At 47.4% G+C, this 17,064-nt stretch overlaps 1 protein-coding gene across 2 annotated transcripts in view; it reads left to right on the forward strand.

Moving 5' to 3' along the window:
• LOC135897007 (uncharacterized) overlaps positions 1-17,064 on the forward strand; it is a 109,385-nt gene that overhangs the window by 20,703 nt on the left and 71,618 nt on the right. The window contains exons 3-4 of one of the 2 annotated variants that reach the window (XM_065425567.1): positions 10,305-10,379; positions 12,774-12,839. In XM_065425567.1, the coding sequence (XP_065281639.1) occupies positions 10,305-10,379; positions 12,774-12,839 (141 nt within the window). The remainder of the gene's footprint in view (positions 1-10,304; positions 10,380-12,773; positions 12,840-17,064) is intronic. The other variant, XM_065425568.1, reaches the window with a different exon arrangement.

The following is a 17,064-nucleotide window of genomic DNA, read 5'->3' on the forward strand; positions in this document are numbered from 1 at the left end:
CGTCGCCCTCTGAGGTCTTCCCTTTGGCCCAAGTTGAATTTAATAACTCGAAAATTCGTTAATCTTGAATCTTGGACCTCGTGGAAAGAAAGGAGCTCACGAAATTGTACGCCCGTTTGCCGACGTGAAACTCTGTTAGGCTCTTGAGAATAACTGCGTGCGATGCGTTGTCAAAAGTCTTTTCCAAGTGCAAGCCGAGAATTGCCTAATGTTGGTGGAGGTGTAGTCACTGATCTGGTGTTTGTTTAACCCCATACCGTCCTGTCGAGATCCCCGACCGCATATGCCCTGCGTAACCAAGAGATTGCACCGAGAGGAAGCCTCACTTCTACATCGTATAAGGACAGGTTCTGCTAGCACACCGGCCTGGTTATTTAAAACGGGACGAATAAATTCTCCAAACTGTACGGCATGCAACGAGACAGGAGACATTGAGCACTTTTTGTGGTCCTGCCAGCAATTCCAAGATGCAAGAGACACTCTCCTGAAGAATTTGCAAAACAAGGACCTTCCGCATGCGCGCCTGCAACACCTTATATTTCCCGAGGGATCAGTGATGGCCCGCAAAGAAACTTCATGTCTCCTCATCGATTTCTTAAGAGAGACCGGTTTGATGGACATATGGTGAAACCCATCAGCGGTATTGTGCGAGACGCTCGGGCGGAGCAATTGCCGGCCTTGTTCGCCAGGCTAAACCCGCCTGTTGCTACAATTCACCACCACCACCACCACCACGAAAGCCATTCATGTTGTGAGTATAGCATTCGATAGACTCGAGGTGGTCAGTGAGGCCGTTAAGCAAGGCGTGCTCGGCCATCTTCCCGACACACGATGTCAGGGAGATGGGCCTTAGATTGTCCATGCCCGGCGCCTTACCTGGCTTGGGTATGAGTACTGTTTAGGCTGCTTTCCAGCTCTGGGGATGCAGCCACTGCACCAGATTTCGTTCATCTTGTGTATAAGAAACTCGGTAGAGCCGTCGTCAAAATGCTGGAGCATATTGTTGGTGACCCTGTCAGGCGCAGGGGCAGATCTGCCGTTGAGGCATGTGAGAACCCGCTTGCCATCATCATCATCATCATCATCAGCAGCAGCAGCAGCAGCAGCAGCAGCCTTGTTACGCCCGCTGCAGGGCAAAGGCCTCTCCCACATTTCTTCAACAAACCCGGTCATGTACTAATTGTGGCCATGCCGTCCCTGCAAACTTCTTAATCTCATTCGCCCACCTAACTTTCTGCCGCCCCCTGCTACGCTTCCCTTCCCTTAGAATGCAGTCCGCAACCTTTAATGACCATCGGTTATCTTCCCTCCTCATTACATGCCCTGCCCATGCCCATTTCTTTTTCTTGATTTCAACTAAGATGTCATTACCTCGCGTTTCCTCCCTCACCCAATCTGCTCTTTTTCTTATCCCTTAACGTTACACCTATCATTCTTCTTTCCATAGCTCGTTGAGTCGTCCTCAATTTGAGTAGAACCCTTTCTGCAAGCCTCCAGGTTTCTGCCCCATAGGTGAGTACTGGTAAGGCACAGCTATTATACACTTTTCTCTTGAGGCCTCCTGTAAACACGCTGTGAATAGCATTGGAGAGATCGTATCTCCCTGCCTGACGCCTTTCTTTATTGGGATTTTGTTGCTTTCTTTATGGAGGACTACGGTGGCTGTGGAGCCGCTATAGATATCTTTCAGTATTTTTACATACGGCTCGTCTACACCCTTAATCTCTAATGCCGCCATGACTGCTGACGTTTCGACCGAATCAAATGCTTTCTCGTAATCAATGAAAGCTCTATATAAGGGTTGGTTATATTCCGCACATTTCTCCACCACCTGATTGACAGTGTGAATATGGTCTATTGTTGAGTAGCCTTTACGCAATCCTGCCTGGTCCTTTGCTTGACAGAAGTCTAAGGTGTTCCTGATTCTATTTGCGAGTACCTTAGTGAATAGTTTGTACGCAACTGACAGTAAGCTGGTCGGCCTATAATTTTTCAAGTCTTTGGCGTCGCGTTTCTTATGGATTAGGATTATGTTAGCGTTCTTCCAAGATTCCGGCACGCTCGAGTTCATGAGGCATTGCGTATACAGGGTGGCCAGTTTCTCTGGAACAATCTGCCCACCATTCTTCAACAAATCTACTGTTACCTGATCCTCCCCAGCTGCTTTCCCCCTTTGCATATCTCCCAAGGCTTTCTTTACTTCTTCCGGCGTTACCTGTGGGATGGATTTCGAATTCCTCTAGACTATTTTCTTTTCCATTATCGTCGTGGGTGCCACTGGTACTGTATATTTATCTATAGAACTCCTCAGCCACTTGAACTATCTCGTCTATATTAGTAATGATATTGCCGGCTTTGTCTCTTAACGCATACATCTGGTTCTTACGAATTCCTAGTTTCTTCTTCACTGTTTTTAGGCTTCCTCCGTTCCTGAGAACATGTTCAATTCTATCCATATTACATTTGCTTATGTCAGCTGTCTTACGCTTGTTGACCTCAGCCACGGTAATATCATCGTCCATCGATGACGCGTCGCGCCCTTCGTACTGCGTAAACTGGGAGGGGGGGCACCGGATCATCCGTCGCCCCAAGTATTTTTCTATGAGTTGCTGCATGACCGCCTCATCTGGAGTCTAGTCGGTAAAGAAATGGTCAGCTTTCACCAAACTCTCTTCTGATTGGACTTGGTGTTGCCATCGTGCAGTAGGTGACCGAGGAGTCTCCATGTTTTACCGGTCTTGAGCTGGCCTTCCACCGAGTCGCACAGCTTGTCCTAATGCTGCTTCCATGCACCTTGCAATGAGCCTCTATCGTCTTGTTGATGTGGGAAATTTTCTTGCGTGGTCTTCTGTTACGCTGAGTCTTCCAACGCGCTAGCTGCACCTGCTTGGCTTCCAACAGATGCGCGAGCCGACTTTCCGTCCTGCCAGCCTCCAGATTGATTGCGACCTCCTTAGTGGCCCTAGCCACATACTCTTATATCTCGTCGCACCAAGAGTCTAGGTCCCTATAATGGTTGAGGACCCGCTTGGAGCGGTTGGCTGGGAACAAGTCCTAGTCAGTGAACTTGAAGGTCCTCGTGTTGTTACGAGCAGCCTTGATGACCGCTTCGATGATGCAATGATCGCTACCGTGGTCCATGGCTGTGGTGGTTCACTTCACGTTTTCCAGGTTCTTGACAAAGGTAAGATCTGGAGTCATGTCTCAGCACACCGAGTTTCCTCTCCTGGTAGGAAAGTCTTTATCGGTTAGCAGCGAAAGACCTTCCTCCGTCACCGCGTGCGATATGTCTCTAGCCTTCTTTGTATTGGTACGATAGCCCCATGGCTGATGCTGGGCACTGAAATTGCCGATACCGACTAGAGGTTGACAGCCGGCAAAATTCATGGCTTTCTTGAGAATGCCACCGGCCCTGGCTCTGTGAACACTGGGTTTGCTGTAAACCTTGAGTATAAAGAGATGCTTTCTTCTTAAGCGCCGCATGGGGGGGTCGACAAGGAGTTCGACCATGACGGGCTCGACCCTATTGTCCGCGGGACCAAGGTCTCGTTGAATGCACGTAAATGTTTTACTGACGAAAGTAGCAACCCCCCTTCCCGCTTCAGTGGAAGCAACCGTTAGGAAACCGGGGAGCTTGATGGGTGATGATGTCATCGTCCCTTGCAAGGCGATTACTTGTAGTTCGTCCTTTACGCTTTTTAGTTATTGTCGCAGGGTCGTCCGTTTGCTGACGAATTCTGCGCAATTCCACTGTCACGTTGTTATGATGTTAGTTCCGTTACCCATGTTTGGGCTTGGGGATAAATTGCGAAAGGGCCGCAAACAGAATGGCACCCTCCGTCGGTGAGGCAATGATGCTATGCAAGTTTGGGGCCTGTGCTGTTGATGTGCTTGGTAAAGAGCCGTAGCTGGTCCACTTAAGTCTATGCATTCTCGCGCTGAGGGCATCCAGGCCCAGCTGAGTGCGCGCGATCATTTCTTGTGCATGGGAGAGACATGTCTGAATGTTGGAGATGGCGTTCTTGAGCTGACACAGGAGTTCTGCCGTCTCCTCTCCCCTCGAGTCACCCAGGGTGCGACGCTTCAATGCGACTGTCTTGGGGGGTAGGGGAAGGGCCTCCACCATGTCCATGGCCGAGGAGCCTGCGGCAGGTTGAGGAGCCGACCATGTGAGCGCCAATCTTCATATTTCACCCACCTCGACAGCTACGCGACTGATTTCCTGCTTGAACTGAGCGTTTCCTTTCTTAAGGCTGTCATTGGCACCCCTACGCTCTTCAAGCTCGTTCGTCAAACGCGGGTCATGTGAGTCTTGGGAGTTAGACGCCTGCGTTTGGTTGCCATGGTGCCTATCGGCTCATGGTAAAGAGGACTTGGATCGTGGCCTGTTGGACGAGTCACTTCTGGTGCAAGCCTTGGAGCGGCCTCTGGAGCTGGAGCGCGCTGGAAAAGGCTATGTGAGTCGCGATCTTGAGTTAGAACGACTTCTGGAGCCCCGTCGGCTTCTAGAATGGCCTCTCGAGTGCAAGCGCCTTCTGCCCCCTAAGCTGGGGCTTGATGAGGCTTGCAGACTGGAGGATCTAACGATCGATGGCACGGTGAGTTGCTCTTGCTGCCTGGCACGTTCGAATCGTCGTAGGTGAACGATGTTTAGCGTCTTGAATGTATGCGCACATTCTTTACCGGCGGTAAGGTGGCGTCCGTCGCAGATTTTACATTTTTGGGTGCATTGGTGCTGCTAATTGGGGTTTGGCAGGCCACATCCCCGACAGACGATGGCGCTCGGTGTTGGAGAGTTATCAGCGCGATACCTGAGTCCTCCGCAGGCGTGGTATACGTCCACTTGCTTTCGATATAGGGAACATTCTATCAGTAGCGTTCTGTGCCTGACCAAATTTCGTACGCGGTGCCTGTCAAAGGCGATAATGATGGTCCCGGTATGAGCGATTCTCTTGGCTACTAGTGCAAGTGGGTTGTTCCGGTTAACAATCTTGCCATTTACCGTCGCTGGGTGGTCTTGTCACGGTATGCCACGTATGACCCCCTTGTCCGTGTAGTGCGTGGCGGTGTCGTACGCGCAGAGTTCATGGATCTTGGCAGAGATGCTGATTTGCTTGATGCTGGCATATCGGTCGGCATACTCCCGCTTGGGAGTGCTGGCCACCATGATTTTTGCTCTCAGTTCAGGCGCAAAGAGTCTTGTGCAAGCTCGTGCTGGCTGATACCAGAGACTGGAAATATTGCGTCAGCCACCGTAGCCGCTTCACTTTTGGAAATGTTCAGCCCACATCTTGGTCTAATAACGAGCTTCGTGATTTCTTTGGGAAGATCGGGCATTCGCTTTGACCTAATCATCATAGACTTCAGCGCTGCGCTACTAGACTTGTCCTTACGGGCAGCCCTAGACGTTGCCCTACCGCTCACGTTAACTTCCCGCGATTTCCCGCCAGCTCTTCTAGCGCCCGCAGTTTGCCATCCCTGTTCTTGAGTAACTTCCTTTGGGCAAATATTTTCTCCATCTACTTGATATTCTATTATGGTAGCGGACGAGTGGCACTGAGCTGCCCCGGAGGCCCAGGCGTTGTGCGGAAACCCTGTCCGAGTGTGCGGACACCCTAGGCATACAACTCATCATGGACTCAAGGTTTCCGTCGCGCAGACGCAACTTGGTTCAGAGGAACACCACCCCGGACCTTACGTTCCTCAGAAACGCTGACGGGTCGTGCGACAACCTGCAAGAGGCCCTTTGCAGTGATCATTACATCCTAGAAATCAACATCCGCATCACACCCACTTCTCCCAAGAATTACACCTACGTCGACTGGGACCTCTTCAGAAGGATGAGGGGTAATGCGGATCAACAAGAAGAAACCTTCGAAGAGCTCCTGGAAAATTTGAAAATTACGGTGGCCAATGCCACTAAAGAAATAACCATGGATCTGGAGGTGCCTGCCATGGTCTCCAGACTCGCACACCACCTGGAGGCCAAGAATGCGCTAAGAGAAAGATGGAAACAGCAGAAGCTAAACCGGAGGCTGAGGTCTAAATTAACAAAAATCAACAAAGAGATCGATGAACACTCCAGAAAGTTGAATGCGCAGCAATGGGACGAAGTGTGTAATGAGGCGGACGGTAAAATGAGAAGGGGCAGCAAATGGAGCCTCCTTAAGAACCTATTCGCCGACAACAACAAACCGACCAAGAGTTATGCCCGACTCACGATCGAAAGGCTCGTTCATCTTCACACAAAAGAAGGCACGAGTCCGCGGGACTTTGCTGACACCCTGGCAGACATCTACCTACCAGTAGAGCGCAAATCTGTCCCGTGGGCCGACCTGACATGCGAGTATAAGGCGAGCATAAGGGAACACCTCAACTATCGCTGGATCCTCCTTTCGAAGTTTCGGAGATTGTGCACGCCCTTCATGAACTAAACGGATGCTCTGCCCCCGGCCCAGACGGGCTAACAAACAAACTACTCAGAAATCTAGATGACAAAGCCATGCAAATCATTACGACCAAAATTAACGAGGTATGGGCTGAAAGCTGGGCGCCGGATGAATGGTGAACTGCCAATGTAGTCCTCATCCCCAAACCCAGAAAACTGCTTCATGCAGATAATCTGAGATCCATTTCCCTTATGTCGTGCCTCGAGAAGGTCGCAGAGCATGCCATCCACAATAGAATTGGAGAGCACATCGAAGGAAACGACCTATTCCGCCACAATCTCATAAGTTTCAGAAAATCACTATCCGCACAAGACGCCATGCTACTCATCAGGAACGCCGTCATAGACAACAAATCCAGGGATGTAAAAGGCATCCTGGCGCTCGTCCTAACGAAGGACTTCGACACGGCAAGGCACGAGCCCATCCTCAACGAAATCTCTACTTTAGATCCAGGAGTAAATTTCCGCAATTTCGTAAAATCGTTTTTGGATAACCGAACGGCCACCATAAACGTCGCACAAATCAGAGGCACAAATCACATGCTAGGTAACATCGGTACCCCGCAAGGGTCAGTGCTTTCGCCGCTTCTTTTCAACATCGCAATGCATGATTTCGCAAACAAACTCTCGAAACTCCCGGGCGTTGGGCACGCAATTTACGGCGACGACATCACCATTTGGTCTACGAGCGGCCCGCTAGGCACTCTGGAGCAGAACCTACAGCAAGCGCTGGACACCACGGAAGCTTTTCTTGCAAACACGGGACTGAAGCTCTCCCCCAGCAAATCGGAGCTCCTTCTGTGCAAACAAGGCCCCAGGCTGAGACAGCCCCTTAGCTCCCTCCCCGTTCACCTACACATCAGGGACGGAGGAAAAATCCCCAGGTGTCACACAATCAAGGTCCTGGGCATGGTCATTGGGGCTTACAGCAATGACAACGCGGAGGCACTAAAACGTATCGGAAAGAGCACCCTCAATTTCACCAGGGTCATATCACGGGTCGCCAGCAAAAGGGACGGACTGAAAGAGCACAACCTCATGAAAGCATTTCACGCCTTCCTCATCAGCCACGTAACCTACGCCGCCCCCTTCCTCAAACGAAAGAAGACGGAGCTGAATAAAATCGACACACTAATCAGAACGGGATTAAAAAAGGTCCTAAGCCTCCCTAGAAACACTAGCACGGAACTACTCCTCCAATTGGGGCTACACAACACGGCAACGAAACGCTTTGAGGCACAGCGAAACTCCCAAATTAGTCGGCTTTCACTCACAAGGGCAGGCACCTAGATCTTACTAGAAGCAGCCATACAGCCCCTCTTCATGCCACCAGAGAAGTCGCAACTATGCACAAATGCCAAGAGTTCAATAACCGCTGATTCCATCCCACGAAACATACACCCCACCCACAACAAAGGGCGGAGAAAAGCAACAGCGAAGGCAATCCTTGACAACATCAAAAGTAACAAAACGCAAGTTCTCTTCGTTGACGCGGCCAGATATAGGAATCGAGGCGCCTACGCGGTATCTGTGGTGGACGCCCATGACTCACTCGTCAACGCAGCCATGGTAGTTACCAACTTCACTCACGAAGCAGAAGAAATGGCCATCGCAGTGGCCCTTCGAAGTTGCAAAGGAGCGTCAGTCATTTACACGGACTCAAGAACAGCTATTAGAACCATCTCGTCGGCCCTCGTCTCTAGGAAAGCAGCTACGGTTATCAACACGATCTTCTTCCAAGAAACAGGAGGAGAGAACCTCACGTGCCCACACATCACATGGTTCCCGGCCCACATGAGCAACATTTCCGGACCGTCTGACTGTAATCCGAACTAGCGGGCACACCAACTGGCACGAGAGCTCACATTCTGCGTCTGCGGTCCGCCCTCTCGCTTCAACCCAGCCTGAAGGGACATAGACAACAAAGACCCGCTCGTATCATACCACGAGATCACTTCAAATCATAGGTTATCACGAAGCATTTTTCCTCTTTCTCACCCAAAGCTCAAAAAAGCACAGGCCGTCCCTTACAGACAGTTGCAGGCTAGGGCATACATCACACCAACAACACTAAGCAGAATCAATCCTGACCTTCCTACTGAATGCCCACACGGTGGCCATGAATACGACAACTTCGAAGACATGCTCTGGCTGTGCCCTGCCGACGCGAGCACAGACTTTCCCGACCAGTCTTCCTGGGACTCAGCGCTCAGAAGCAGAGAGTTCATCGCTCAGCTCAAGGCTGTCCAGAGGGCCCGGGCCGTCGCCGAAGGACTCTGTCTACCGGCCCCGACCTGGGTGGAGCCACCGGATTGATTTCCCCTCATAACCTAAATTAAGTTCTAACTCACTCACTTCCGAAGTGCTCATTAGACGACGCCTACTAAAGCACAGGAATGTCCGGAAAATGGTGAAATGTAACTCACTGTAGCAAAAATGGTATCCACGTGGTCCTTACAACTTCATGGAAAAGATGAGTACAAATAACATTGACACACAGTGATTAAATACTAGGAAAGTTGGGAAAATGCAGGAACCAAAGGGAGGGCGTCTTGACTCACCGCCTTCTTCTCCCCCCCCCCCCCCAACTTGTGTAAGATTGCTCGGCTCACAATGTGATTTCTGCTAAGTCGGTGGACACGCCTGTAACGCGATTGTTTAGGTACGTTGAAGCATACCTAATTGTTATGATGAAAGACACCTGTAAGCATTTTCATGACGCGATGGAAGAAATTTTGTAGTTGTTCATTAACAAATCGTGAGGACACAAGTTCACGTATGAATTGCCAATTAGGAACCCTATTTAGTATCTCAATATTATTCTCTCTTTTTCTTTGGACGAGCATGTACGACGGGGATATCATCCCAGATCTAAGAAAACCTTGTTGGGATGTGACAGCGCACATTCTAAATTGATTATTATAGGCATAGCAACCACGTGCATTAAGGCACCACTAAGTAAGTCGTGTGAGCATGTTTGTGAGCGAAGTTTTTTAAATCAGATATCACGATTAAAGAATGCAGGCTTCCCCCATTCTGTCATCACATCAGTATATGAAGCCATCTTGTAGACAGAAAAAAGAATAAATTGGCATGTAGAACAGAAATAAAAGAATAAACACAAGAGACCAGCGCACGTGGTGTCATACTTGCACGAGTGTCACAGAAGCTAAACAATGTTTCCAATAGAAATAATGTTAAGATGCTTTCAGTGCCCTATGCAAGCGCTCTTCCATATGTAACCGTATGAAAACGCCCGACAGGCCCGTGTGCACAACGAATCAGAAATTTTGTTTCAGTGACTGCAGATGCCACATTATCTATCAGATACAGCTGACCTGTGGAAAAATAAATATTGGTCAAACGGGACAGCGTTTCAATGCAAGAGCTCGCCAGCACAGCAGTAGCCTGAACAATGGCTGTGGTAGTCATTTAGCAGGACATTGTAATAAGTTTCCGTGCATTCCATATTTTAATAAAATCATACGGAAAGGAAAAAGTAAAATAGAAAGGAAAATAACGACTTACTACATTAGAAGGGAAGGAGATAAATGTGTAAGCGCTCCCTCTTTTGCCTTGTAGGAAAATGAAATAGCATTTTTCCGTGAAAGAGTATGATGTTGCTGATATGCAGATATATTTGCGAGTGGTGTACGCATGGCTATGCTGAAAAGGGTATAAATGGCTCGAGAATTTCAAATAAACTTTCAGTTGGAAGTCAGCGCTTGTCAGTGGTACTTGTTTCTTCGTGTGCTTGCTTTATTCTGCCTGTTCATCCTCAGTTCTAAATATAAACCAACTAGCCCTAACTAAGATCTTATCAATGAAAAATAACAGGAGTTTCATGACGTTTCAGCGGCGGGACCAGCCTTCATCGGTACCGCTACGTCAGCCCCTCCGACGAATAGCCCGTCACTCAGCCGAAGCGCCCGTAAAGTCTTGTTATTTTTTCGGCGTGCTTTTTATTCGGAGAACTATGTCTGTTCCGGTTCCTGTGATTCTATGCGGCACACACAGACACAGACACACACATATATATATGTGTGTGTGTGTGTGTGTGTGTGTGTGTGTGTGTGTGTGTGTGTGTGTGTGTGTGTGTGTGTGTGTGTGTGTGTGTGTGTGTGTGTGTTTGTGTGTGTGTGTGTGTGTGTGTAATGTGACGCGTGTAAACCTATTTACGATATATCTAACAGAGCGAATGTTCGCGGAGACAGAAGCGACAAAACCAGGCTAAGTCAACTATCCGTCCTCAAGATCGTCGTTATTCTCTTCTACGCCTCATCGTAACATAACCTCCGGAGGAGAAAGCGCCATCCCGATGCGTCAAACGGTAGCGTCAGGAAGAGGTTGGTGAAGTTTTAGCTGCGCTACATAAACGATAAGACATGGTAGACCTGACGTGGAATATTTCATATGGGAAACAGGTCACCTGATGTAAGGCGTGGTAAGGGCCCCTGTAACAAGGAAGGAGTTTCTCGTACCAAAGTACACAACGGAAGCCCATGTCACTGGGCTAGTCTGATCTTATTAATCGGTAGAACCTCAATATTTCTGATCGCTTGGCACAAACAGGGAAGCACGGAAGGGAACAATCGCAGCGCTCATCCTTTTCCCTTCCTGCCCTAAACGATCATGAACATTTACGGTTCATTTATTAGCACACGAGAACCTGGTGAAAAGTGCACGTCATGGTGCCGCTGATTGTAAACATGCTTTTGATTTCCTTGTCATGCTAACAGACGAGTACGGGCAAGGTGCCTCGCGTGGTCAGCATGGGCAATAGCGTCGACAGCATACTGGCTCAGAGGGAAATGAAGCCTCAAAGGGCAATGCAGGGTCGCGACAACACGACAGACAAAATGGAGGATAACCGGCTCTTTTGTGCCGTGAAGAATTGCAAGCAAATGGGCCGTATGGTATTGCATGGCGGCAGCATGGCGGTGATTGTCCGGTTCAATCGCTCATTGAGGCCTTTGGTAGAGCAAGACTGCTTGCTTGCTTGGTAGAGCAAGACTGCAAAATATCCGCAGTGACGTAGAAAAGTACGGTACGACAACGATGCGTGAGCAGCTGTCGTGGGGAGCCGTGCACTAAAATGATGTCACGGCGGAGGAAAGCCGCAACGTCACTTGCACAGCTGGTCGGAAGCGCTCAAGCTATGGCGTTGCGCGTCGCGTAATCCGTAGCCATAGCGATCCAGCTGTTGCTACACTCGGACTTGGAAAAAGCACCAAGAATACCTAAGCTCATTTGAAAGAATTGCTCAATTTGGATGTCGAGGGCTTGAAGATACCAGGAAGGAAGTGTCGTTGGTGTGTTTCTATGATGACAGGGCTCGCACGCCACAACGTATCGCACCGAGCATGGCGGGGACAGTAGATACGATGGCGGACATGGTCGTAGTTACAAGTGACACCGCCCTACGATTAGGCGAAGAAGAAAACTACAGGGTCCTGAAGACTACGAAAAGTTGACAAAGCCTGGCTGGGCTCTCTCCCGTCTGCGCAAACGTTTCCTGTTGGCAAAGATATTGTAAATAGTTTTATACGCGTAACAATACATCTAAAAAGCATGCAGGCAACGCAGCCAAGGCAAGCATCGGGTACTTAGTTGTGGTTCAACCTTAATTTTAGAAAATAATGAAGAAAATTGAAATTACAGTGGACGGAATGATAAATTGCCGTCGAAGGATACCAAACCTAATAATTTCGGTTTGCACTACCAAATGTGCTAAAGCAACGGTGACCAATCTGTCCACTAGCTTGGGTATTTATGTGTCCATGCTAGGAAACCTAGGGAAACACTAGGAAAGTAAGCCAGCACCACTCAGAGCAATAAAAGTTGAATGTGGCATACCCGCTTTTTTCCCGAGAGCGTCATTTAACACGTGTACTTGAGAGACCGGGTACATTGGTAATAAATTTTCTTATCGTACCTGACGGCCACAACGCAGCCAGACGCAGGCAAACAAAGGAGCTCGATTGTTGGTACTCAAGACCATATAAAGCGACCGGACAATAAAGCAAAGTAAAACAGAGGAGTAATCATGTACAATTCAAGCCTTAGTGTTCCATTTAACTGGAAACAAGTTATCTTCATGAGAAAGCTGACGTGTGAGACCTAATAAATATACATAATAAGCAAATCGCGACTGTTCAACATGGGCTTGAGGTAATGCATCGGGAATGCAATCGATAAACACACTTGGCAAGAAAAAAGACCGTCGTACTTATTTTTCGCATGATAGTTAGCAATGTGATTTGTAATATTGCCAAAAATTTCCCTTTCAAACATTTTAACAGAAGTTACGCGATTATCTTCCTAGCTTTCAAGACGACTAGCTCTGCTTGGAATGGGACGATTCCACTTTATCAGACAAGGATTTCACACGGTAAGTTTCCCCATTTACAAGCGGAGCTTGTACACTGGAACTATCAAACGCTTATTCTAGCCACATAAAAAACAACGTTCACTAAGTGACCATTGTTTCTGATTGAAGTGACCACTGGAAGAGTCGCGCTTTGGTGCTCAACCGTAGCTGACTGCAATCACAAGTTGTGTGCTCACAACTGATAACTTCCTTGAGTGTGCATAAGCTACTTTTGTCTCAACCTTCACCTTTCTAGTTTGACTGATGAAATGCAAAGCCTTTGCCCGGAAAGTAAAATATCATCCTATTACATTTTAATTCATGACATAGCATACCTACGCCACCTAACACCCAGCGCTGGATATGTGGTAGCATTTCACTCGCTTCGGGGACACTGTGTTATGAGGTAATGAAAAGGGAGATAAGACAGCCCTCAAGGGCCACAATCACACAAAAACACTTAAAACACTTCTCGCTATTAGTTAGGCTTTTGTGAAGCGCTTGCTCTAGCGGTGTCCGATGTTTACCCTCAAAAGACTGCAATTTTTTACAAAACATTGACCCAGAACATGAACCAAGGCTACCAAAATGTGTAGCCCCGCATCTGGAGACGCTCACTCAGAGGCGTCCGCTAAAGGCTGCGTGCACGAAGTCTTCGTTTTCGCAGTGGCCACAGTGTAACACCGTGGATGTCTGCAGCTCCGTGGACCCTCTAGAGTACATGTTGCTTCACTGCCCTGTTTACCGAAGCAAAGGAAAATCACTACGAAGCGTATGTTGAGTAGTCGTTGTCTCGCTCGTCGAAACAGCCCAAAGTCATGAACATTTTGCTTTTGTATAGAGTATCAACAAGCGTTCTCTGCAATTGTTTACTTTTGTCAAAAATAGTTTTTTTTGCATTGGCCGTCAGCATTTACCAAATAAATAAATCACTAGTGACGCTAGCTTAGCCTGACTATTTGATGAACTATCAGGCATTGTTCGGGATAACACTGGCAGTAGTGAGGTTAGGAGAACTGGTGAGGCTAATACATTGCTGATGAATGGGCACGTGCTCTGCTAGAGAGGACTTCCATATAAGAAGCAGTGCTTTGTAGGATTCGCAATCCATAAGGGCACAGCGGGCAACTTTAACGAATTCTAGAGCATTTATGAAGCGCAGCAGTTGTCGTATTGAAACCTAATAAGAGGCACAGAATAAAGGTAGTAAAAGCTTATGCTGCAATTTCCATTCGTGATAATGGTAAAATATATTAGTTTGATGAAGATGTTGAATTAGCGATGAGAAAAGTGCAATCTCGGTATACTACAGTAATGGGCGACTTCAATGCAAAAGTGGAGAAAAAGCAGGCTGGTGAAAAGGCAATTGGCAACTCCGGCATCAGTTCTAGGTACGCTAAAGGAGAGATCCAGGAAGGATTCAGGGAAAGGAACAAGGTGCAGATTATGAAGACCTTCTTCAGGAAGAGCAGCAACATGATGTGGACTTGCAAAAGTTCTTCCAGATAAGAAATAAAATAAGGTAAACAAGAAATGACGTTGATTTCATACCAGCCCAGCATGGCGCTGCGTGTTGAAGTTTTAGGTAGGGTAAAGTGCAGGTATTACAGGTTAGTCAGATCTTGGATTCACCTGAATTTGAAGAGAGAAAGAGTAAAATTGATCCCGAAGAAACAGGCAAACCTAGGCGCAGTAAGAGGAAACGCACACCAATTCAGGCGGGTACTTGAAAACAAATATGTATCCTTAGAACAGAGAGATGACGCTAACATAGAGGTAATAAATAAAACCGTAACTACGTTTCCTTAATAAGCAGCAATTGAAGGGGGGGGGGGGGTAAGGCACCAAGGGCAGCCACTAGAGATGCTCTCGCAAGTAACACAGGACCTTATAAAGAAACGACAAAGAATAAAAGTGACCAAATCAATTGATCCGATAGCATTCGCGGAACTGACAAAACTAATTAACTAGAAGAAAATAAGTGATATTCAAAATTATGCCATGAGAAAAACGGCGAAAGCCATAAAAATGGGTGCAGCGTGATATCAATGAGAACACTTGCCAAAGGACAAACCAAGATGTATACACTGAGAGGTAAGCAGGTGATATTAGCAATTTCGGAGGTAGAGTAAAAGCAGAGGAAGAATTCTTTACTGACCTGTACAGTACCCAGAGGAGCCACGATTCATCCATTCGAAGCAGTAACGAGCATGTTGCAGAGACTCCTGTACCATACGGTCAAGTGTGAAGGGCCTTGCAAGACATGAAGCGGGAAAAGCGGCAGGAGAAGATGGAATAACAGTCGATTTAATCAAAGATGTAAGAGACATATTGCGTTAAACACTGTCGCGTTTCTTTACGAAGTGTCTATCGACTTCGAGGGCCCCAGAGAACTGGAAGAATGCAAACATTGTGCTAATTCACGAAAAAGGAGACGTTAAAGAAATGACAAATATTACGTCCATTCGCTTACTCTCAGTATTCTATAAAATATGCACCAAGAAAATTTTCAATAGTGTAAGGGCTACACTGCACTTATTCGACCAAGTGAACAGGCTGGCCTCAGGAAGGGGTACTCTACAATAGCTCAACCCATGTCATTAATCAGGTTCTCGAGAAATCTGCACAGTACAATCAGCCTCTCTATATAGCTTTCATAGATTACGAAAATGCATTTGGTTCTGTAGAGATACCAGCAGTCATACAGGCATTACATAATCAAGGAGTACAGGTCGCTTACGTGAATATCTTGGAAAATATCAAGAGTGATGCCAAAGGTACCTTGATTCTCCACTAGAAAAGTAGGAAGATATCTGTAAAGGAAGGGGTCAGACAAGGAGACACAATCCCTTCAATGCTAATAACTGCGTCCTTGGAAGAAGTGTTCAAGCTATGCAACTGGGAAGGCTTAGGAGTAAGAATCAGCGGCGAATATCTCAGCAGCCTTCTGTTTGGGATGACCCATTCAATTGCCCTGTTCAGCAATACCAGAGACGAGTTACAAGTGATTCAGGAACTTAACAGAGTGAGGTTGAAGATTAATATGCAGAAGACAAAGATAATGAAGTAAAGCCTGGCAAGGGAACAAAGCTTCTGTATCGTCAGTCAGTCTCTAGAGTTTGTGAATGAGAACGTTTACCCAGATCAATTAATCCCATGGAACCTTGATCATGACAATTTACAGATGAATAAAAATCGCTTAGAGCGCATACGTCTGACATTGTCAGCTCCTGACTGGAAGCTTATCATTATCATTGAAAAGGAAGGTGTGCAATCAGTGCACTTTACCGGTGCTGACATTTGGGGAAGAAACTTGACTGACAAAGAACATCGATAACATGTTAAGGACCGCGCAAAGGGCGATGGATCGAAGAATTCTAGGCATAGCGTTAAGGGACAGAAAGGGAGCGGTGTGTATCAGAGAACAAACGGGTACAGCGGATATTCTAATTGACATTAAAAGTAAAACGTGGAGCTGACAGGTCATGTAATGCGTAGGTTAGATAACCGGCGGGCCATTAGGCCTACAGAATGGGTCCGAAGGGCACAGATGCGCAGTATATAACGGCAGAAGGCTAGCTGCGGAAATGAAATTAGGAAATTCGCGGGCGCTTGTTAGAATCGGTTGGCTCAGGCCAGGGGCAATTGGAAATCGCAGGGAGAGACCTTCGTCCTGCAGCGGACATCAAATAGGCTGATGATGATGGCGACTCATGCCTCACCGGTTCTGAGTAAACGATCATGATTTGCTTTTCATGCTCTCATTAACAACTTATCAAGAGAGCGCAACTGGGCTAAATAATAAAATGGTTCACCGCCACTAAGTAGGTTGTTTCAGAACACGTTCGCGTTTCTGCTTATCAGCACTCCTGTTTTCGGTGTTACATGTCACAGCCATTATCCCATATGCCGAAAATAGAATGAATTGCGTATAAGGCACAAGCGACTGATTGTGCACCTAACCACTCTACTTAACCACTCTAATATTGGCTTCAACTACGTTCCAACTATTCAGAACAACGTTAGGGGAATTAGAGACGCCGTAGTAAAGTACTCTGCATTATTTTGTTGAGGGCATGTTATTTGGATCTCCCATCAATAAAGAACATGCGCGTTTTCATATTATTCCCTCATGAAATGAGGACCCGAGGTACGGTAATAGAGTCAGCGGGCTCTTCTTCAGCAGCAGAGTGACGTGTGGACGCATGAAAGTGGCGCTGCCACTTTCCATGTCTTATTTTATTTT

Source organism: Dermacentor albipictus, chromosome 7, assembly GCF_038994185.2.
Source record: "Dermacentor albipictus isolate Rhodes 1998 colony chromosome 7, USDA_Dalb.pri_finalv2, whole genome shotgun sequence".
NCBI lineage: Eukaryota > Metazoa > Arthropoda > Arachnida > Ixodida > Ixodidae > Dermacentor > Dermacentor albipictus.